General features: G+C 34.2%; 1 protein-coding gene across 1 annotated transcript; it reads right to left on the minus strand.

Moving 5' to 3' along the window:
• Positions 1–439: 439 nt before the first annotated feature.
• Positions 440–19,019, minus strand: LOC132303650 (MOB kinase activator-like 1A). The gene is made up of 7 exons (XM_059800992.1): positions 18,863–19,019; positions 17,281–17,329; positions 12,895–13,003; positions 12,073–12,166; positions 7,533–7,666; positions 4,409–4,572; positions 440–1,238 (listed from the first exon to the last, which is right to left on the minus strand). Exons 1-7 carry the CDS (start codon positions 18,883–18,885, stop codon positions 1,164–1,166), a joined length of 648 nt encoding a protein of 215 aa, XP_059656975.1. The 5' UTR covers positions 18,886–19,019; the 3' UTR covers positions 440–1,163.
• Positions 19,020–21,456: the final 2,437 nt, after the last annotated feature.

The following is a 21,456-nucleotide window of genomic DNA, read 5'->3' on the forward strand; positions in this document are numbered from 1 at the left end:
AAGAAAGTGCCAGCTTGTGCAATAGAACTACTTTCAATAAACTACCAGCCAATTTATGTGTAATACACTAATACTTATAAATTAAAAAATTAAATTAAAAATAAAAAATAAAAAATAATAATAATAATAAAAATAAAAATAAAAAAAATAAAAAAAAACAGTTATAGAGCAATTTCCGAGTCAACTATTTTATGAAGCTGGGTCCACATGACACGGGACATCGTGCCACCTCAACAACTTTCACATTGGTTAAGCAATAATTTTACTTGATCAATGTATTGTGTTGCATAAATAGCATACCACAAGGGGTGATCCTAATTCCCTATTTTATATGATACATTAGTGTTTGGACATCAAAAAAAATCAAGAAGAACAAATTCACCCCAATATTGATTTCAACATTTTCACGCTGTATTCCAGCTCCTGAAATGCGTCCAGGTTGTTTTAACAACTTTGCCTCTGATCAGATTGAAATAATTTTATTTAGAAATACAAAATATTTGTTGAATCTCTCTGATCAATTTATGCACAAATACAAGAACCTTGTCCATCTATATTAGTTGTGAAGTGTGCTTTCACTTTACAACCAGAAAGCCATGAACCCAATTAAGGTTAAGATGACAGAGAGATATTATACTGAAAATATATGCACATTTCAGATGATAGATTGGAAACACAGCAAACAACACATGTATCCATCCAAACCCTAGCTACGATAATCAAGCGCCAGTAGGGACTAATTCGGATTCCATAAAATTGGGTGCACTCACCATCATTCCAATCCAAAAAATCCATCATTGCTGTTCCACAGGGATCAAAAACACGCATAGAGTTCATGTTTCTTGTAAAACGAAATTGCTCAGCAACAGCAACAAAATCAATTAGGTTGCTTTCCTTGACAGTTGAGTTCAATCCTTCATCAATTGGCAATTCCATCATCCTACCAATGTCTCTTCAGCAACAAAGATCACTTGATTGCTTTCCATATTCTTGGCGCGGACATTATCGAGAAACTCAAAGCATACAGCACATTTAGAGGATTAATAATATCAAACAATGTTAGAGAAACTGCATACTCAAACACTAATTAACATTTTTATTTTATCACAACTTGCTATGTCCATATTACGAAATCAGGTTTTATAAGGGAATGCACAGCCAGTTCAATACGGGACGATGATGGAGTCTATAAGCTCTTGAAGTGGAGCGAGTTCTTTCTTATCAATCAGCCCGAATTCCTGCACAGGAACAACAGAATATTTAATTTACTGGAAAGAGATTATGGTACATTGTTTTATGCAAGCAATGAGGATTTTAACAACCAAAGGAATATGATCAGTTTCCTGTGACGGAAACATCCTTCTACACGCCATGTTCCTTGTAAAGAAAATAAATACTATCTTTGGAGAGCAAGGATTTGAAACAATGAAATACGGGAATGGGTATACATAGTCAGACCAATCATAAGGAGAATTTTGGTTGAACAAATCATTTAGTTTCTCATTTACAATCTTAGTGATGCTCCTGTATGCTAATCTTCCAATCGATGTTACAACAAAATATTCTATTTCCTCAACAAAAGGTAAACTTTTTTTTTTTTTGATAAGTAACAAAAGGTAATCTTTTCAAGATATAGTTCTTTCTATGCTCCTATAAATACTTTGCTAATTCATACAAGAAATCATGGATTTATTGTCTTCCTTCGTATCATTTCTATTATTCTATATTCTAAAAACCACGACAAATTGACTTTAGATCCTTAGTGATGCAGCAGAGGCCTGTGTTACTGCTGTATGACACCAAATGAATGTCTAGGATCAATTGATCCAAAGTCCTAAACCAACCAAAGTTTGAAGGAAAAATAAAAATTAGAAAAGATATTGAAGTAAGCATCTTACTGAAAATTAATTTTAATTTGATTTCATCATTCTCCTCAAGGCCATACATAAATATATACAGTACTACTGTACTATTAAAAAAACAATAAAAAAGAAAACTCATGAAGACAGCCTGACTCATATCCCTATAACATATAATCTTATAAAAATAATAATAAAAGAGAGAACCCATGAAGACAGCACCAACTCATATCCCTATAACATCTAGTTTTTTTTTTTTTTTTTTTTTTTTTTCACTAGTCCTACTATAAAACTCTCCAATTATTATTTTTTTCTTTTTCTTTTATTGTTCTTTTTCTTTTAACAACATTATCCATCATGCCGGGGTGGATTTGGCATCCCATATGTTGCATATACTCCTTAAAAGAGTATAATACCAAGTCAATGGCTACTCTATTATCACTCTTCTTTTTCTTCCTCCTCTTCTCATTCGCCAATTCTATAATGCTCTCAAAACCACATAATTCATCTAACCCTTCAGCTGATTGTGGGGTTTCTTATCTCACAACTTCCTATAGCAGAGAAAAATATTTTGCAAGTGTGCCAGGCACCAATATGTCAAATATCCCAGAGATGTCAGCTTCTACAAATCGTGGCATGAACACGCTAATAATACATAACTTTATTATTCTAAAGTACAACGTATAAGAAATTAGTGCCAACTGCCAACCGAAAAGAATAAGTTAGTGCCGCCTATTTTATTATACAAGTTGACCTGACACGTTTAGTTAAACGGGTTGACACAAACCCAGACACAACCTGTTTAACTAAACGGGATAAGACATAAAGACAATTCAGGTCAATTCAAACCCACTAACTACATGTTGGCAGGTCTTGTGGAATTTTGACACCCCAAGTAGACCTTATATCTATCTTATACCTCCCTCTCTAGTTTCTGTAGCAACGCAGAGACCCTCCATTTGGCGGACGAAGACAACGGTGACCACTGACCACCATTATTGGATCCTCATTGCTGAATGAAGAATACAAGAAGCAGTTATTATGGATGAACAAGACAAGACAATTGTTTTTTGGATTAAACCTCTTCAACATCTCTCTCTCTCTCTCTCTCTCTCTCTCTCTCTCCGCCTTTTAAATAGATTTTTTCAAATCTTGTTAAAAGATATATGCCTCTTTCTTTGACTTCTGTTAGTGACATGATTAATAAACAAGTCATGTTTGGCTATATAACTGAATATACCTAGGTTGACACGACATGGACACGAACTGCAAAAATGAATTGCCACTCCTAATTGGTAATCGTGAATATTTGTCTTAAAGTACCAGTAGTAATGTTGATCTATACTACAAATGCGATCACTACATTAAAAATAGTATTGCAAACAATGTCTTGAAGATGTCAACACAATTTTCAGGTGTTCAAGATGGCTACAATTTATATAATTACATGTCCAGCAAATTCTAAACTAGCCATAATTTCTAAGCCCCAAGGAAGGAAAAACAAAAAGAGAAAGCAATACAGTATTGAAAATGGTCACTAGCTTATTTGTCTAATAGCACAAGTTTCAAAAAGCCATCCTTATACCAATCGAGGATGCTGGGAGACACAGACCTAACCTATGGCATTATTTGGACAAAGTAACTGCTCTCAGGATACGAACAAGAATGATTGAATGCCCAAGCATTTTATATATGCTTATACTAAGTACAATATCTAAATTTGGTCTGCATTTCATTTAATTTGGAACAGCAGTACATGAACGAGGAAAAATAAATAAATAAATAAAAATTTGCTTGAGATAAGCTATGATAATCATAAAAAATGTTCTGGTGCAATGTAATTGATAAATTTCAATTTAAGAAAAAAAAAAGTTGGTTGCTTTTTTAAAAAAATATATATATATATCAAATAAAAGAAAATCAGAGCATAAATTTCCCAACTGGGTCACAAGAAAAGCTAAGGGCATTTGATATCACATGGAACTGTTATGCTCTCATTTTCTCTTCCTTAAGAGAAGTCACAAATCCACCCTTTATGATGAAATTATGTAAAAGCAGAAGTGTCGTTCCTAAAAAGACTATCACACCAAAAATTGAAAGGAAAATCATGAAATCTAAAATTTCATTTTATTGATAATATAAATTGACGATTCTCATTAACTTTGAAATATAGAACAACCTCAGCTGAAATGCCTTGCAAGAAAGATTAGTGTGAATCAATAGCAAATGCAGTCCATAACAAATAGATAAGTTAGGAATTTAGAGTTGGGGGTACTATGTGGTATCACATGGAAGCCAAAAAAAACGTAAGTAGATTAACTGAAATCATTAATAATGAAATCTAGATTATGCTAATGGTATGTAATAAACATGATTTAAGTTTGAATAAAGTTGGCAAATTTAGAGAAATGGATTTCTAATAAGGAGAGCAAAGAAAATAAAGTTAATCCTTGCGATTGAACAACTCATACAGGTAAAAAATTGAAGAAAAGGATTTCTGATAAGGAGAGCAAAGACAATAAAGTTAATTGTTGCGATGAAGAACTCACACAGGTAAACAATATGAAGTGCTTGAAGCAAGTATTCAGATGGGCCTCCTCCTTAAGACTCACAATCTTCTGAAAGTGAGAGTGATATATATGAGCATATACACGGAAAAGGCGCTTGAATATTGTTTTCACAACTTCCCTGAAGTTGGAAGGAAATGGCGCGCCTGCAAAATTTAAAATCAGCAATGCAGGATGGTATGAAGATAACTAAAGGGAAAAATAATCTGTCACCCTAAACCAAAAAGCCAAAAAAAATTATATAACAGCACAGAAAATATTGAACCCAACTGGCCTCTTATTCCCCCCGAGGATACCATATTTGACTTTATTAAAATGAAAATAGCTGGATAAGAAGATATAGCTGGAGGCGGGTGGGAATATGGAGTCTCTTTGTTCTAGAAGAGCTTCCTATCAGGCAGCTCTAGCTGAGATTGTTTGTATGGAGGAGATTTCGTGGCGACAAAAATCCCGGGCTCTTTGGCTGAAAGAGGGTGACCGTAAGACAAAATTTTTCCACAGACTTGCAAACGCCCACAGAAGGAGTAATCACATAGGACGTATATGGGTGGAAGGTGTGGATTTGTGGAGGGAGGAAGAGGTGCGTAGCGGGATCGTTTCTTTTTATCAGAAACTTTATACAGAACCTTTAGGTTGGCGACCCAAGCTTGATGGTCTTCATTTTGAGGCTATTTCTAAGATGGAGAGAGATGGACTAGAGCTTCCTTTTACTGAAGAAGAAGTCCTAAAGGCATGGGTTTACTATGCGCTTCTTGTTGGAAAGTTGGGCGGTTGTGAAAAATGAAGTGATGAGCACCTTTCAGGAGTTTCATTCTACAGGTGTATTTGAGAAATCGCTTAATGCATCGTTTATTGCCCTCATCACTAAGAAAGGAAATGCTTCAGATATTAAGGATTTTCGTCCTTTTAGCTTAGTGGGTTGTATTTACAAACTCATAGTTAAGGTGCTTGCTCAAAGAATGCGAGAAGTTATGGATGGGATTATTTCAGATTCCCAGAATGCCTTTGTTGGAGGTAGGCAAATTCTTGATTCCGTTCTTATTGCCGGTGAATGTGTGGATTCAAGGTTGCGTAATGGTGTTCCTGGAGTTCTGTGTAAACTTAATATTGAGAAAGCTTATGATCATGTTAATTGGAATTTCCTTCTCTACTTGCTTCAAAGAATGGGATTTGGAAATAGATGGAAGACATGGATTCATACATGTTTGTCGTCTGTTAAGTTCTCAATTCTTGTGAATGGTTCTCCAGCCGACTTTTTTGGGTGCTCTCGGGGTATAAGACAAGGTGATCCCTTGTCCTCTTTTCTTTTCCTTATTGTTATGGAGGGTTTAAGCAGACTTATGCGCCGGGCAGAGAATCTTGGTCTCATCAAAGGATTTCGGGTGGGAAGAGATATTGCAATTCAGGTGGAGATTTCTCATTTGTTATTTGCAGATGACACTCTGGTTTTTTGTGATGCAGAAGTGTCTCAACTTAGATATTTGAGATGTATTCTGGCTTGCTTTCAAGCAGTTTCCGGGCTATAGGTTAATGTGGCCAAGAGTGTGCTTGTTCCGGTTGGGAATGTACAGGACATCTCTTCTCTTGCCGCAGTTCTTGGGTGTAGGGTGAGTTCCTTTCCTATTCCTTATTTGGGTTTGCCCCTAGGGGTTTCTCCCAGATTAGTGGGGAGTTGGGATTCTGTGATTAATAGGTATGCAAAGAGGTTGGCAGGTTGGAAGAAGCAATATTTGTCAAAGGGGGGTAAAGTTTCTCTTATCAAGAGCACTTTTTCAAGCCTTCCCACTTATTTTCTTTCTATGTTCCAAATCCCATGTTCCGTTGCTGATAGAATTGAACAAATTCAACGGAATTTCCTTTGGGGAGGAAGGGGAGAAGAGTTCAAGTATCACCTTGTTCGATGGGAGCAAGTCTGCAAGCCTATAAAACTGGGGGGTCTCGGTATTAGACGATTGATTCCTTTTAATCAAGCCCTTTTGGGTAAGTGGTTGTGGAGATACGGGAAGGAAACTCATCGCCCTTGGCGTAGATTAGTTTCCTGCAGGTATGGGGATGATGTTGGAGGATGGACTACACGTCCGGTTTCTATTGCGGGAGGAGTTGGGGCTTGGAAATCCATTCGGAAAGGATGGGATGCCTTTTCTCCTCATGTTAGATTTAGAGTTCGTGATGGCAGTCGCGTTCGTTTTTGGGAAGATCTTTGGTGTGGACATCAGCCTTTATGTCGTACTTTCCCTAGATTATTTAGTATTACAGTTGATAGACATGCCACCGTAGCTAACTGTTATCAGCTTGATAATAGTGGAATTACGTGGAATGTTCTCTTTCGGCATTCTTTTCAAAATTGGGAGTTAGATGATGTGAGCATTTTCTTGGATCAATTGTATCGGCAGGAAGGAATTGGCAGGGGTTATGACAATTTGATTTGGATTCCCTCTTCTCACGGTCGTTTTGAAGTAAGATCTTTGTTCTTATGTTTGTCTAATTTTGCACCCTCTGATTTTCCATGGAAGACTATTTGGTGTTCTATGGCTCCTACTAAGGTGGCTTTTTTTGTATGGACCGCCGTTTGGGGTAAGATTCTGACAATCGATAATTTGAGGAAAAGGGAAAATTATTTTGTTAATTGGTGTTGCATATGTAAGCAGAATGGGGAGTCAGTTGATCATCTCCTAATGCATTGTTCTGTAGCGCACGACTGTTGGAATCTTATTCTTGGGCTTTTTGGCATGTATTGGGTAATGCCACATTCTACTAAGGAGTTGATTCATGCTTGGAGAGGTTGTCATGTGGGTAGAAATGTTCGTGATTATTGGAGATCTGCACCGCATTGTATTTGGTGTTGCATTTGGAGGGAGAGAAATAGTAGAATGTTTGACGGAAAGGAGTCGTCTACAGCAATACTGAAACTTTTTATTATTCGTTCTCTCTTCAGTTATGTGAACAGAAGATCCTGTTCCTCTTCTGATGATTTAATTTCTTTTTTGGATTCTTTGGAGCCTTAGTTCCCGGTTTCCTTTATGTCTATGGGACGCGTTCCCCTATTGAACGCCTTTTTTAATTTATTATTACTTATCAAATAAAAAAAAGATATAATCCATATTACCAAGTTTTTGAGGAAATATGGACTCATCATCCAGCTGAGCTTCAATCCAGTCCATCAAGTATTCAACATATTTTGGAGCTGAAACTTCAATAGGTTTCTTGATTTGTACACCATCTGCCCATCTATACTCATACCTGTAAAGTTTGATCTGCATAAAGTCAGGATTTCAAATTTATAAAGCATTATTACGCAAATTATGGGAAGTTGTAGGATTTTCTTAAGATCAATACCAATTAAAATAGATAATCATTAAGTTGGTGGATTGACTTGTTTGAGCTAAAATTAAAAAGTAGGGATTTGTGGGGAAGATTCATGGTTCAAAGTAGGACTGTCAACAGGTTGGTTTTGGAACAGAACAAGGGCAGTCTTAATCCAATCTGCCAAGAAAAAACAGTTTTCTTACTTGATCCAATAATCCAACGGACCACATCTTTGGTCCATGGGCCCACCAATACACAGATCACTATCCCAGTAGGTTGTGAGAAGAACTTAAGACCCATCAGAAATGTGTGCGTGCGTGTGCAGGTGTGAAATCAAGTTAAACTCATGGAGGATTGATCCAATAAAGCCCAAAGATGGAGAAAATGAACACACCCATTAGTACTGCGCTAGTGTGCTGCCTGACAATAGATAAATCACAGAGATGAGTGCCCACAAATCCCATACCAACAGACAATTAATAAATAAGAAAGAGGGCCCATAAGTCTCATGTCTTCAGTAACAATTTCAGGTGCTGCTTTTTGCATAATACAAAAAGTAGGAAATTTCCATTTTCTAAGAAACAAGTCATTCTTTCAATCCCCCAACCTCGATTAGCCGAAAATCCAACACACAGTGTCCTACATTGCAATATCACTCCCAAGAAAAATTACATTACACAAATAGTTTAAATTTACAATTAATATCAGCACATCTCTATTGCAAAGTCTTCCACGACAAATCTCATAAACATCTGAAGTCGTGATCCTTCATGCCTAATGAGTGTGTTCCTATTGCATGCTTCATCAAGTCAATGTCCTGAGAAGCAGTGAGGGATGGTAGGGGGTATTGAACTTAAAAAACGCAGTAAGAAATCATCAATCCCAAAATTCATACAATTTTTTATAAAATAGATTGTCATACCATAAACCAAATAATACCCCACCAATATAGATTGCAAAATTGTCCAAGTTCATTCAAAATGAATTTGTCCAAATCAAAATCATTGTTTTTTCACATCAATCCCATTCCCTTGCATCCGGCATGTGATCTTGGAAGACATCCCTCCTATGAACCCAATGTGATTGTTTTGCTTTGGCACAACAGGTACTCAGCCTTTCAGCTTTCAGCTACAATTTAGGTATCGCCATTACAGACCCCACCACATACCCACACTCAAAAAAGTCTGGATTTTATATATTTTCTATAATCCCATGTTTAAAACAATATAAGCAATTCAAACCTTTTAGATCAAGTAGGAACTCTTGTAACATTTTCAATAAACTAATAATTTCTATATGATAAAGTAATAGCATGATTCAAATCAAAATCATATATATCATCATCAAAGCGTCAAAAAAGAAAAAGAAAAAAAGGTGTAATATGGATGAATGAAATTAGGAAAATGAAATCCTACCTTTGAAGTTTATGGACAAAATCTAATGAAATCTCTCTCATTTCCTTTTTCTCCTCATGGTCTTGCATTATCTCCTATGTTTTTTTTTCTACCAACCCCTCACAGCCGAGACACTCTCCCACGTTTTTCTCTCTAACTTAACGTGTCTTTGTCTTTCCCTTTTCTTCCAGTCACACTCTTCAACCTATTATTTATGTACATTTATCAAGAAGCTATGTCATAATAGGACTTTGTTCTCTATTCTAATTCAATCAAAGTTTCCTTTTTAGTTTCAGATTCCTCTTTAATTTCAATGATTAATCTTATACATATATATATGTATATATCTTTTTTGTATCTATCAGATAGGTTCCCATATCTTATCAACTAAATTGAGATAGTTTAGTGATATTTATTAAAATAATTTCTAATCTTATATTCTAATTAGTTAGATTGTATATAGGTCATTAATCATTACACTGCCAAAAAAACTTGCCCACACCACAAAACAAATCAAGAAAACAACTGTACTAGAAACCAGATATTACGCACATTTCTCATAAAACTGCCTAATTCAGTAGTCATATTATTGAATCTCATCAAAAAGAACAGTCCTTTAAAAAATCACATTGTCATTTTCCCAAGGGATCACCGAGTCATGGAGTCTATGGAAGATTAGTAGAACTATTTCCAACTCCCAACCAAGAAAGTCCTAATAGAAACCACTTCACAGTTCATGCTTCCCTCCCATTTTGCAAAATCTTCATCCATGCTTTCTCCAGCGGTAGTCTCTAAAAGATGTGGAAAAGGCCCCAACAAAGAGGACCTGCCGTGGTAACTGCCTCTTTTATTTCACCTGCCTCCTCACTCCCACTGTGAAGTGTCAAAGGGTCTCTTTGATAGACTCCGCATACCCAATTACAATTGCTAAAAGCCGCACTAGATGACTGCCTGAAATTGGTTTGTCCTTCCCTCTCCATCAACTCTGTACTTCCAAAAAACCATGTTCTTTTACAAAAATAATGAAGGATGAGCACCCAAGCCACCAATCTTCTTAGGCCAGACTATTCATTCCCATTCAACAAGATTGTAATCGAGTTCATCCTAATTCTAGCCCAAGGAAAATTTTCTTTCAAGCTTCTCCAATTTCTTAGCAACCAAGACCAAAATGTGGGAGGGGGAAAAAAGGTTGGAATGCTCATTCAAGTACTTTACACTGACTTTAGTTTTCTCCCCCATTGGAAGGATAAGTCCTCTTTCACTCAATCTCCGCTCAACCATCTCTCTGACTCTCTTTCCATAAAAGAAGCCCCCGGCAATCCAAGGTCAGAAAAAGAAGGCTGCCCAATTTACAACAAAGACTATCAGTAGAGGCACCAACACTCCCTCTCCTTCCACCAATACTTACTCATCTAACCTAAGTTCATATTAACGCCCCTAATGCCTTAAAACAAAGCAAAAAACCCCTTGAAAGAAAATTTTAAACCTCTAACGCACCACAAAAACATGATTGCATCATCAGTATAAAGCAAACTTCTCTCTGCTGGAAACACCATCTAGCAAATCGGCATCCATTGTTCTCTGGATCGTTTACTAGTTTCTTCTAAAACCACTCTGAAAAGTAAATAAGATAAGAAAATCTCCTTGTTGAAGAACTCCAAAACTTTCAAAAATTACAACAAGTTTCCAACTTATCATAATTGGGAGGAAAAAAAAAATGAGATAGAATTGGTGATCCATCTCTTCCAAAAAGCCATCCTCCTCAGTAGAGAAGGACCCTCCCAATTAACATCATAGGCCTTCTCAGCATTTAATTTGAAAATTAGCATGATTATGGGTTTCTTTCCGTCTCTGAATTTCAAATGAAGCCAGGACGCCCACTCATATATTTTAATTTCTAACACTCAATCACGATGAGTACAATTTTGTCACCCAAAAAAATGTTTTTAGAGTAAGAAACAACCTTTCCACAACCTTGCTCATCCGCGTTGCAAGAACTTCAACAGCAATGTCATGACCACTACCAACCAAAATGATAGGCATGGTATTTTTGTCCACCCCATCTCCCTTCCGGAACTAAGTACATCTTTAAAATTTTGAAGAACTCCTCAACTATTAATTATTGATAAAATTATCTTGAATGGTTATTTAGCAAAGCAAAGAAGACTGAAAGAACGGCCCATCGGCCATTATAACAATAATGAACATAGAAAGCCCTTGACTTGATACTAAAAATATTGACACATTTGCCAAAAAAAAGTAAATACTAAAACTTTTGAACATTAATCTCATGATTTTATTTTATTAAATATATACATGTATGTGCGTATCCTATAGAATCATTGCTAGGGAACTAGACACATCGAATTGATTAAAAAGCCATTCAGTTCTAAGACACTTAGAACTTATAAGAATATGACTACACTCTATTATAAAGAAAAACACTTCAAAAAATGCCTTTAAATATCATCCATATTCATCGCAGACAAAAACAATTATCCAACTCTAGAAATTTCCTGATTTTGTAGGTTTTTAAAAAGAAGTAAATTTATATTCTAATCCATCCAGGCATCCATCTTTCCATTCAAACATATCTAAATTTATATATATGTATATAGTAACTGTTGTGGATACATGGTTTTGATGCAAGAGACGTTCCAGAAAGTCTAGGTTTTCTTTCCATTTCTTGATAAAATAGAAATAACCCAATTATATATATATATATATGTATACAAAACATATTGACAAATATGCGAGAAAAACGCAATAACAAATGTCTTGATGATAATTAGAGTAATAACTGTACCTACTAAGGTCATCTGAGGAAGTATCAAAGCAGTAATCTAAACTTTTGAAACATACTTTGGAATATAATACAAGTGCATATCTGAAAACTGATATGTACGTATCACTAAAGCAATCAATTTAAAATTTGTTAAGACATACTTTGGGCCTGCAGTCATTGTGGGACAGATCTCTGCTGTACAGAACTCTGTGAGAGTACCATATAGGAGATTCACCTGGTTGAAGAAATCAACAGCTGAAAATTGAAGAATCAGACAATCTCCATTCAGATTTGGGTCTCAGAGAGAAGCTTTTCTAGTAGATTGCCCAAACAAAGAAGGAATTTGATATTGATTAAAAAATAAACAAAAATTGCATTAGCAGAATGAATGTAATACAGAAATTTAGCAGCATCCAAACTGGATGTGTATTGGACATGAACACTTTTTGTCTACTCTTCCATGGGTGCATTCCCAATGCTCTCAACATGTTACAGATTGAAGTACAAGCTTTTTAATGCAGGAATGAGGGAGGGTACAATAGTTGTAAACATTAAATGCAACGGATTAATAAAAGATTATCAAAATATAAAATAGAATAAACAAGGTATAGTGCTTACAATGTGACGGGTTAATAAAAGATTATCAAAATATAAAACAGAATAAACAAGGTATCATGGTTCAATTGGAAGAAAAATCAGCAGAGAAGAAGAACATACGAATATGGATTGTATTGTCTGTGTGTACATGTAAATAAAACAAATATATACATATAGCCTAATCCTTGCAATGTTTCTGAACTTTTTAAACCTCCAATCCATGTCCCACATCCATGTCCATGGAACATAGGTTAATACTGGAACAGTAACAGAACAGTATGCATATAATAAAACTCACAACTTGAGAGAATAATATGAACAGGGATGTCTGAGAAAATCAAATTAGAAATTAATCAAGGGAGAATGAGAGAGAGAGAGAGATATACTGTTGACAGCAAGCCATTCATTTGCATCCTCTCCAGGAGGAAGTCTTACTGCTTCTCTCAAGTTTCCACTACCTAAAGTAGCATCAATGTGCTTTCTCAATTGTGCACCCTGCATTTGAAATGATAAATAGAAGATAATAGATACACGAGTAATTTAGTCGGTCTTTCGAGATGGAAATGAGAAACTTAAGAGCTATAGTTTACAGCTAGCCAATATTTCTAGTATCGAAGGAAAATTTTGTCAGCCAATGTTTAAAGGAAGCCTCAGATGTAGCACTCATGACACTTTTGTTTGTAATCGAAAAGGCCAGACCTCGAGAAATGGAAAGATACCTCCCAAGACAGTAACTCAGTCATTGCCAGTGGGGAAACAATTTGACAAAAACTAAAGATCATCATTTTCATGTCAAAAGAAGGTAAGCAATCAGCAAATAATCACTGATTGCTATTATTTTATTCTTTAATCTTTTTGAGCCTCTAGTTACAAACATCTCTAAAAGATATGCTTTGTGTCCTGCCATTGCAGTATCTCGTGTCGCATCACATGTATCTTGTGTCGCATCACATGCATGACCTGGATGATCTTCCTTCATGCATAGTGACAAATTTCTCCATGTCTGTACTGCTATGTAAATGTCAACAGATTTTTATTATTTACTTTTTTTGAAGAAATAACTGATCACATATTTTTCCATTGCCTTTTTTTTTTTTGATAAGTAAAAAATATATTATATTTTTCCATTGCCTTATTTATCTATTTGTATGTTTGTGAAATTGTTGGTTTGAATTTACTATTAGTCTATTATTTATTGGTATTTTCAGAACTAATTAATGAAAGACTGTTGAGTTGATACCAAAGGCAGCCGTACACCATTTTGAATTGCCCATTAATTACATAATTTATTCATGTGTCTTCGAAAGCTTTCAATTTCCATTGGTGCAGGGATTGCCCTCTAGCTTGCTCTTCTCTGAGACTCTTCAGGATTGTGACAGACATGCAGGCCTTGATCATCGACTACTACCGTCTTGATAACAGAGGGGCAACATGGGATGTACAGTTTGTGAGGCACTTCCAGGATTGGGAGATGGAGGAAATCTTTGATCTTCTGTCAGTGCTTTACCACCAGACAGTGGAGGAGGGTGGAGGGTACGGGGTCTGATGAGTGGATTTGGGTACCCTCTTCTCAGGGTAGATTTGGGGTGGGATCCTTCTATTCGAGAATGGTGAATGACCAGGCTCTTCCCTTCCCATGAAAGGCCTTGTGGAGCATGAAGGCACCCCTGAAGGTGGCTTTTTTTGCTTGGACAGTTGCTTTGGGCCAGATTCTTATGTTGGACAACCTGAGGAGGAGAAGGCAAATTCTAGTGAATGGGTGCATCATGTGTAGAAGGATAAGGAGACGGTGGACATCTCCTTTGTCATTGCCCGGTAACTTGAGATTGTTAGGCTATGCTCCTAGGTATTCTCAGGGTTCAGTGGGTTATGAATGCCTCTTTCGGCAAGGAGTGCTCTTTTGAGGCTTGCAGAGGTTGCTGAGTGGGAGTTCAGGACAAAGATGGTTGGAGAGTTCTGCCTTTGCATTTATGGTGGTACCTTTGGAGAGATGAAATAGGAGATCCTTTGAGGAACATGAAACTCCTATTGGTGTGCTTATGTTCTCTATCCTTCACACTTTATTTTTTGGGCTTTGGGGAGAAATTGTAAATCTATAGGGGTGTTAGTGCATTTTGCGAAAATTTTGAGTGTTTAGGGGACCTATCATGTGTGGATGCGTTCCCCCCTCTTGAGGGGTATTTAAAATTTCCATTTTTTCTTTTGTCCATTTCATCTGGAATTATTAGAGTAAAAGAATCACAAAAAACCTCCATCAATGCACATTTCAAGAGTATATTAATTTTTTTCTTATTTTGCATAATCACATTCGGAAGAATCAAAAAACAATTCCAAAATAATTTTTTGCTTATTTTAAATTGATTTGTGATTCTTATACCCTAAATTTGGTATTTTGTGATTCCTCCCATAAAAGGATAATACTGAATAGAATAGCATATCATAAGATGATAAAAGGACCTTCTAGCAAAATAATCTTAAAAATCCAAATATACAAAGTAGAAACCCTAGTTAGTAAATTCACGAATGATACGCGAATTATTTGCGTCTTTGGAAAATACTCAACTCAAAAATACAAGCATTTGTGGGTTCAATGCGAAAATTGTTATGGATTAAATTATAAGAAATTTTTGAAGTCAAAAATGAATATTTGTGAACAATGTGGATATCATTTGAAAATGATTAGTTCAGATAGAATCGAACTTTCGATTGATCCGGGCACTTGGGATCCTCTAGATGGCGTTTGTCGTTCAGGTATAAAAGATACGGGAAAATACTCAACCCGAATGAAATGATTTTATAGGTTTGGATAAGTCTAGGTCACCATTTAATTCGTATTTTTTTTTATTTTTTTTATTTCCTTATATCTGAACCGTTTTTCTTTCCCTGTGCACTTCTAATTATTCTCACTCTATTTTTTTTTCTGCCAAGTCCGATGTCTTTATCACTCCAAGGCATAGTATTAAATCAATTAACGAAATATATACACACACGCGCGAACTTTGGAGAATTATATAGATTCTTATAAATTTTTGTAGATATATACAAATCTTTATTTTTTTATTTTTTAGATCTTTTAAATTTTGTTTGTAACCGTAAATATTTAGATATATTTGTTTTATTTTATTTTTGGAAGTTTATAGAATTTTGAGTGATACTATAAAGATAGTTCCATAAATAACAGACCCTAACATTTGGAAGATAAAAACGAGTCCGTAACAAAGATGAGAAAAAGAGAGTAATTTTTTATCTGAATAAGAATTTGTTAATTAATTTTGTGTTGAATTGATGATGTCATGGTTATTTATCAATTATATTATTTTGGAAATTTATTTTATGATTTGTAACATTTTTTTATTTATTTTATTATTTGATACATTTTCTTTTAATGTCGTTACAAAGATATGACATATAAACTATAAATAAGATGTGTATAACCGTATTTTTAGTCCCGAATTTTTATTTCATACAACGTATTACACATCTATGTATTCGTATTTTTACGTTTCCATTTGTTTTGACAAATTTTTGTAACTTTTTTTTTCTTTTTAAAAAAATGAATTATACCTTAAGTTCCCAAATCCGTTTTTTACCGTACCGTATTTTACTAAAAATGGTAAAAACAAATTCTTGTTCAACCATTTAATTTTTAAAAATGAGGTATCTGTTCCCCTCAACAAATACTTCAGACTCCAGACTTGAACACATTCCACCAAAATATGTTGTATGTCAGTGTTTGAGGTTAATGACGCTCCAAACCTTTGAACTTCATAATTGTATCACTTTTGAGCTCGAACACCCCAGCTGCTTTCACCATTCTCCCACCTGTCGCTGTTAATTTTTCATATGTGAATTTATGTTTCTGACTTCCTTTAACCAAGATTTATTAGATAGGAGTAACCAGTTCTCTAGAATAAGGATTAAGGTTTTGTAACAAAGAGAAGCCTGTGATCATAGTCCTAACACACCTTAGTTAATAGGGGCTAATGTTTAAAAATATGGAACGCAATAAAAGAAGGCTATAAATTTTATGAGTGTTTGGCCAAGAAAATTTTCCATCATTGGTGATCACAATATTGAAGGAGAAGAGCTGCAAACAAGAAGTAATTTTCCTCAACCTTTTCTCACTTCAATTTAAATCTCCATCTGAAGCTAAGCTTCGTATTCTATCATTTCTATCGTTAAATGCCTTTATGGTAATTCATCTAAGCAAACCACTTTATACTAATCATTCAATTGACTACCTTGTTTACTAATTACTAAGTATGCTCAACCTTATAGCTGTATAGCACAATTCTAAAAATTGAAGTTCTATTGTTTTCTCAACTCCTATTTTATATCACTTATTAGAATATAGAAGTAAAGTTAGTGGTGAAACAGTTAGCTGGTGAAGCCAATTCTTATTCCATGCAAGAGTATGAAGACTAAATTCTGACCCTCCCAGTCAAAACCAATATTATTTGTTAGAACTCCTCTATAAGTTTTCAAGTAAGATGAGATTACAGTTTGTTCAGTTTCATAGAGTATGAATCAACTCTACATGGCTTCATCCTTATTGTTGCCTTTTGATGAATCTTTTACTTATCAAACAGAAAAAACTAATACTATTGCCTAGCAAAAACAAAAATATTACCATTACGAATCTCAAGCCTGACATATGGTTATGAATATGTATATTTCAAACATGTTATTAACAGAATGCTAGAGACTATTCTCATTACCACATTAAACAACTACAAAGAAGAAAGATTCTCTGGTTAGACATAGAGAACAACCTTACTCCCTGATGGTGCACTTTTCTTTGGGCGAAATGTCTTCTGGTTCCTGCTTGCAAATAAACAGATTAAGGCATAATTGAGCAACATAAATAGTCAAGGAAAAAAATTGTGTAGTATTAACAGTAAACTGTGACACCAAAAAGTTAAGCAAAATCTGATACAAAGACCTGCAGACTACTCCCCAACTCCAAAGCTCTTGCGCACGCACACAGCTATGTAGAAACATTTGGACATGTAATGTATAATAAAGCTTCTTAAGCCTCACTAACTTCTATAACAACTAACAGAATCCAACTCCCAATTTTTTCTTTCACATCCCACCAAATCGTATACCTTTCTCAATCTCTTTTGCGCAGCACGGGGGCAGCAAACAAAGATAAGAAAGTAAATCACCTTAAATCTACTTCATTCCTCCAAGATTATGCTTTTATGACATGAATCTTCCACATTTACCACTACTCTATTAAAGTCAGCCATTTTTGCTACACATATTGTTTTAGCAGTTTAAATCCACCTCCTTCTACAAAATTATATCTACGGACTTTTCCACTATTCTATTGATAAATTCAGCCAATTTGCTATACAAAATTGATTTAGCAAATCCACTTTCTTCTACAAAATTATATTATATATACAGTAAGGAGACTTTTCTTTTGCTAGATTTCACCATTCATTTTAGAGAATACTGGATTAATAGTATTCAAGTATGCACAACGGGGAAACAACCCATTGAAATATATGTGAGTCTCTAAGAAATGTAGAACTATTAACACGTGTCCTGTTTACTACATTCATAATAGAAAATACTCCTGTTTAAGGAATTTTTCTAAGGTAGACATCATTTCTGCACCAAAAATGATGATGCCAATTGCCCTGAAATCAATGTGTCAGAAACCAACCAACATTATTCTTTTTATTAAAATATATAAGGAATATGACAAATTATAGAAATTATAGAAAGCGAACTAACTGCACATATTAAAGACTGACTAAATAGTATTCATCCCCTCACCACCAAAAGTTGTAGCCCACTGGTATCTCCTCGACTTCTAAAAGTGAAATGTTGAGAGTTCAAGTACCCATGCGAACAAAATGGGTGAGAGTGTTATTTGTAAGGACAAAAAAATATTGGTCCCTTCTTTTTTCCTTTTTACAAACATCCAATCAATCCATCTGTATTTAACAGTTCCGGGGCCACAAATCACAATTCAAGGACCTCATTGTGCTTAACATTTGAACCACTAACGGTCATGTAGGATAAAAAGGAAATTCATTTGACCAATCATCATAATCATAAGAGATGATGATGATTTGAGCCACTAACAGTCACCTTTTACACCAAAATAGTAACAGATATATGTAAAATCATGCAACTTTATATTAAAAATGTGTCTGATAATGCAATTATATGAGATTTTAGCTAAAAATATATATAACCCAGTACAAATTAAGCCAAATACATCTCAAATTACTAATCAGAAATCAAAATAATGATAACAATTGTCCAAAACAACAGATCTGATAGAAATTGTCATCAACGAATCAATAATTACAAGACTAATTGAAAGACATGGAATACCTGCCCAGGCCGAAGAGACTCATGGCTAGAGATAGAATAGGGAGAGAACCTGGCCCTTGATCGTTTTTTAGAGAGAGAGGGAGGGGGGGGAGAGAGAATTTGGGTTGAAAAGCGGCAGCAAACGGAGCGGGCAGCGGAGTCGGGCTGCCCGGAACCGGTATCTATTCTTGGGCAGCTTTTAATTAGTGGACGCGTCGAAAAAAAAGCTGTCGTTCGATACCCGAAAGGTGAAAATACTAAAATGACGTGTTGGTCAGCGTTTACAGGACAGTGGCCTACTAAAACAGGAGGAGCATCAGCAGCTTTCTTTAAGTTGAATTACGTATACGGTATCTCATTGAACAACTCTATTTACATTTTCAGACTCGAGTACAATGGAAGTACAAATGTAACTATTTTTAGTACATAATTTGGCTTCCATTTATAAAAGGAAAACACTACTTCATTTGTTGTTCATAAATTATTTTTAAAAATTACAAGAGGCAATTATATTTTTAAATATAAGATTTATATTCACCAATAAATAAGCAAGTATTATCCTTTTATATTTATATTTTAAAAAAATATAGCATATGTTGAATGTATAACAAGGAAAAATTTAAAAATATCCTACTTAGTTATGCATATTTTGAAATATGTTAACTTTTTAAAATTATTAGGTTTGACTGTTAATTTTATCAAACTAATTACAAAAGTATATAAAAATATTATTTACACTCTTTAATGATCCTAAATGTTCTTGTCTCTTGCAAAAAGTCCGGCGTACTTCATAGTTCATAAATTCCATTATTCCTAGCAACGAGCTCCTTGATCAGTTTTGAGATTATTCAATGATCATCATTTCGACAAGCTTTAGAACAAGGCCATTCAAAGTCTTCAACTCCTTTCTTACCTCCTTCCCTTTCAATAAAATCAAAAAAATTAACTATAACCCTTTTGGCTTATTCTTTCTTTTTTCTCTCTCAAACCTATTTTCTCTCACTAATTTTCCTGACCAAAACCTCCGTGTATCACTAAAGATTGTTTCCTTCTAAGTTCAAAAGCTCTTTTTAATTTTTGTGTTTAAATTTGATATGGGTTTTTCAAAAAAGCATTGACCAAATGGAAGCCTAGAATCCAAAGGCAAGAAATGGGTAATTGCTAATATTGCGATTTTCTTTTTTTCTTTTTTTTTTTTTGTCTTTGAATTTCTCTATTTTAGTTGTTTAGACTTATATTAGATGAGTACAATATATACATATTTATATAATGGGTATTCTAGTTTAGTTCAAGATATTTGCTTAATGGGGTTTTATTATTATTTTTTATTTCTTACATTTTGTTTGTTGGACCTCGTCATCGGAAATAATAAAGTTTATGAACTTAATACCAAGCCAGACTTTTCGGAAGAGATAAGGGCGTTTAGGACCATTAAAGAGTCTAAATAGTAATTTTGTACACTTTTTACAATTAATTTGATAAAAATAAATTTAAAAAATTAGCATATTTGAAAATATGCATAATTAAGTAGAGTATTTTTAAATTTTTCCTATTAAAATTTCAAAAATATTACCCATCACTCCCCATCATTACTTAATGGTATAAATCTTTTTTTAAGTATGTCTATCTAATAATATTATCTCGAAGTTGAAACTTATGCACCATATTTTAGAAGGTACAAAAATCAAATAACTTACTTATTTGAGCTAATCATCATCTTGATATTAAGAACATTTCATTTTATTTTCTTACCAAATGTTGGAACAAAAGTCGAACCCTTTTCATGCATTAATTAAATGAATTCGATAATTAAAAAAGAAAAGAAAAAAGAAGAAGACATATATTGGGTTGTTCTGTTGTATGCACACAAAATTCATCTCAAACTTAAAATGATTCAGCATTGCACCATTTATTTAAGGAGGGCAAAAAACAGGAAAAATATTACTGTACTCTGCAGTAATCTTTTTTTTTAATCAAAAAATTATAATCGAGAGGGGAAAAATATAAATTTATTATTATATAACTTTTAGTTGAAGAGGTAAATACAGTAATACACTGGTTATAAATCACAGGTAATGTAATCCAAAAATGAAATGGAGAAAAGGAAGTGAATAGATGATTTCATGGTACCAATTTCACCTCCTTCCATGATAGTTTTCGACATAGTTTTTTTTTTTTGACATTAAACGGTCCCATTATTACTCTTAATTCTAAAATATTAATATATCTTGCTCAATTTTGTGACTAAATAAATTATTAAGCTAATTAATAATTAAATTCATATCAATTACAAAATAAACAATAAAGTAAAGTAAGTAAAAGAAAGAACATATAAGGTTTTTTGTGTGAAAAATTTCACTAAGAAAAAATCACGATTTTAAAATTTACGATAAATAATGCATTATATCAAAGTATTTACATCGACCTTAACCTTGCCTGATGCCTAAACCACCGTACCAACACCTAGTTGCTTATTTTTTTTCTTTTAAATCCACAACCTTTATAAATAAAGTAAAAGTTTTATCTGAATTTTATAAAATATGGAATATAAGATTTCACTTCTGCATTGTAGGAACACTAAACTCTTGTTCCTATAGGATACGAGGAGGATGGAG

This window comes from Cornus florida, unplaced genomic scaffold (assembly GCF_030987335.1).
Source record: "Cornus florida cultivar Cherokee Brave unplaced genomic scaffold, ASM3098733v1 CherokeeBrave_3.0.0_Hap2_Chr04, whole genome shotgun sequence".
Classification (NCBI taxonomy): Eukaryota; Viridiplantae; Streptophyta; class Magnoliopsida; order Cornales; family Cornaceae; genus Cornus; species Cornus florida.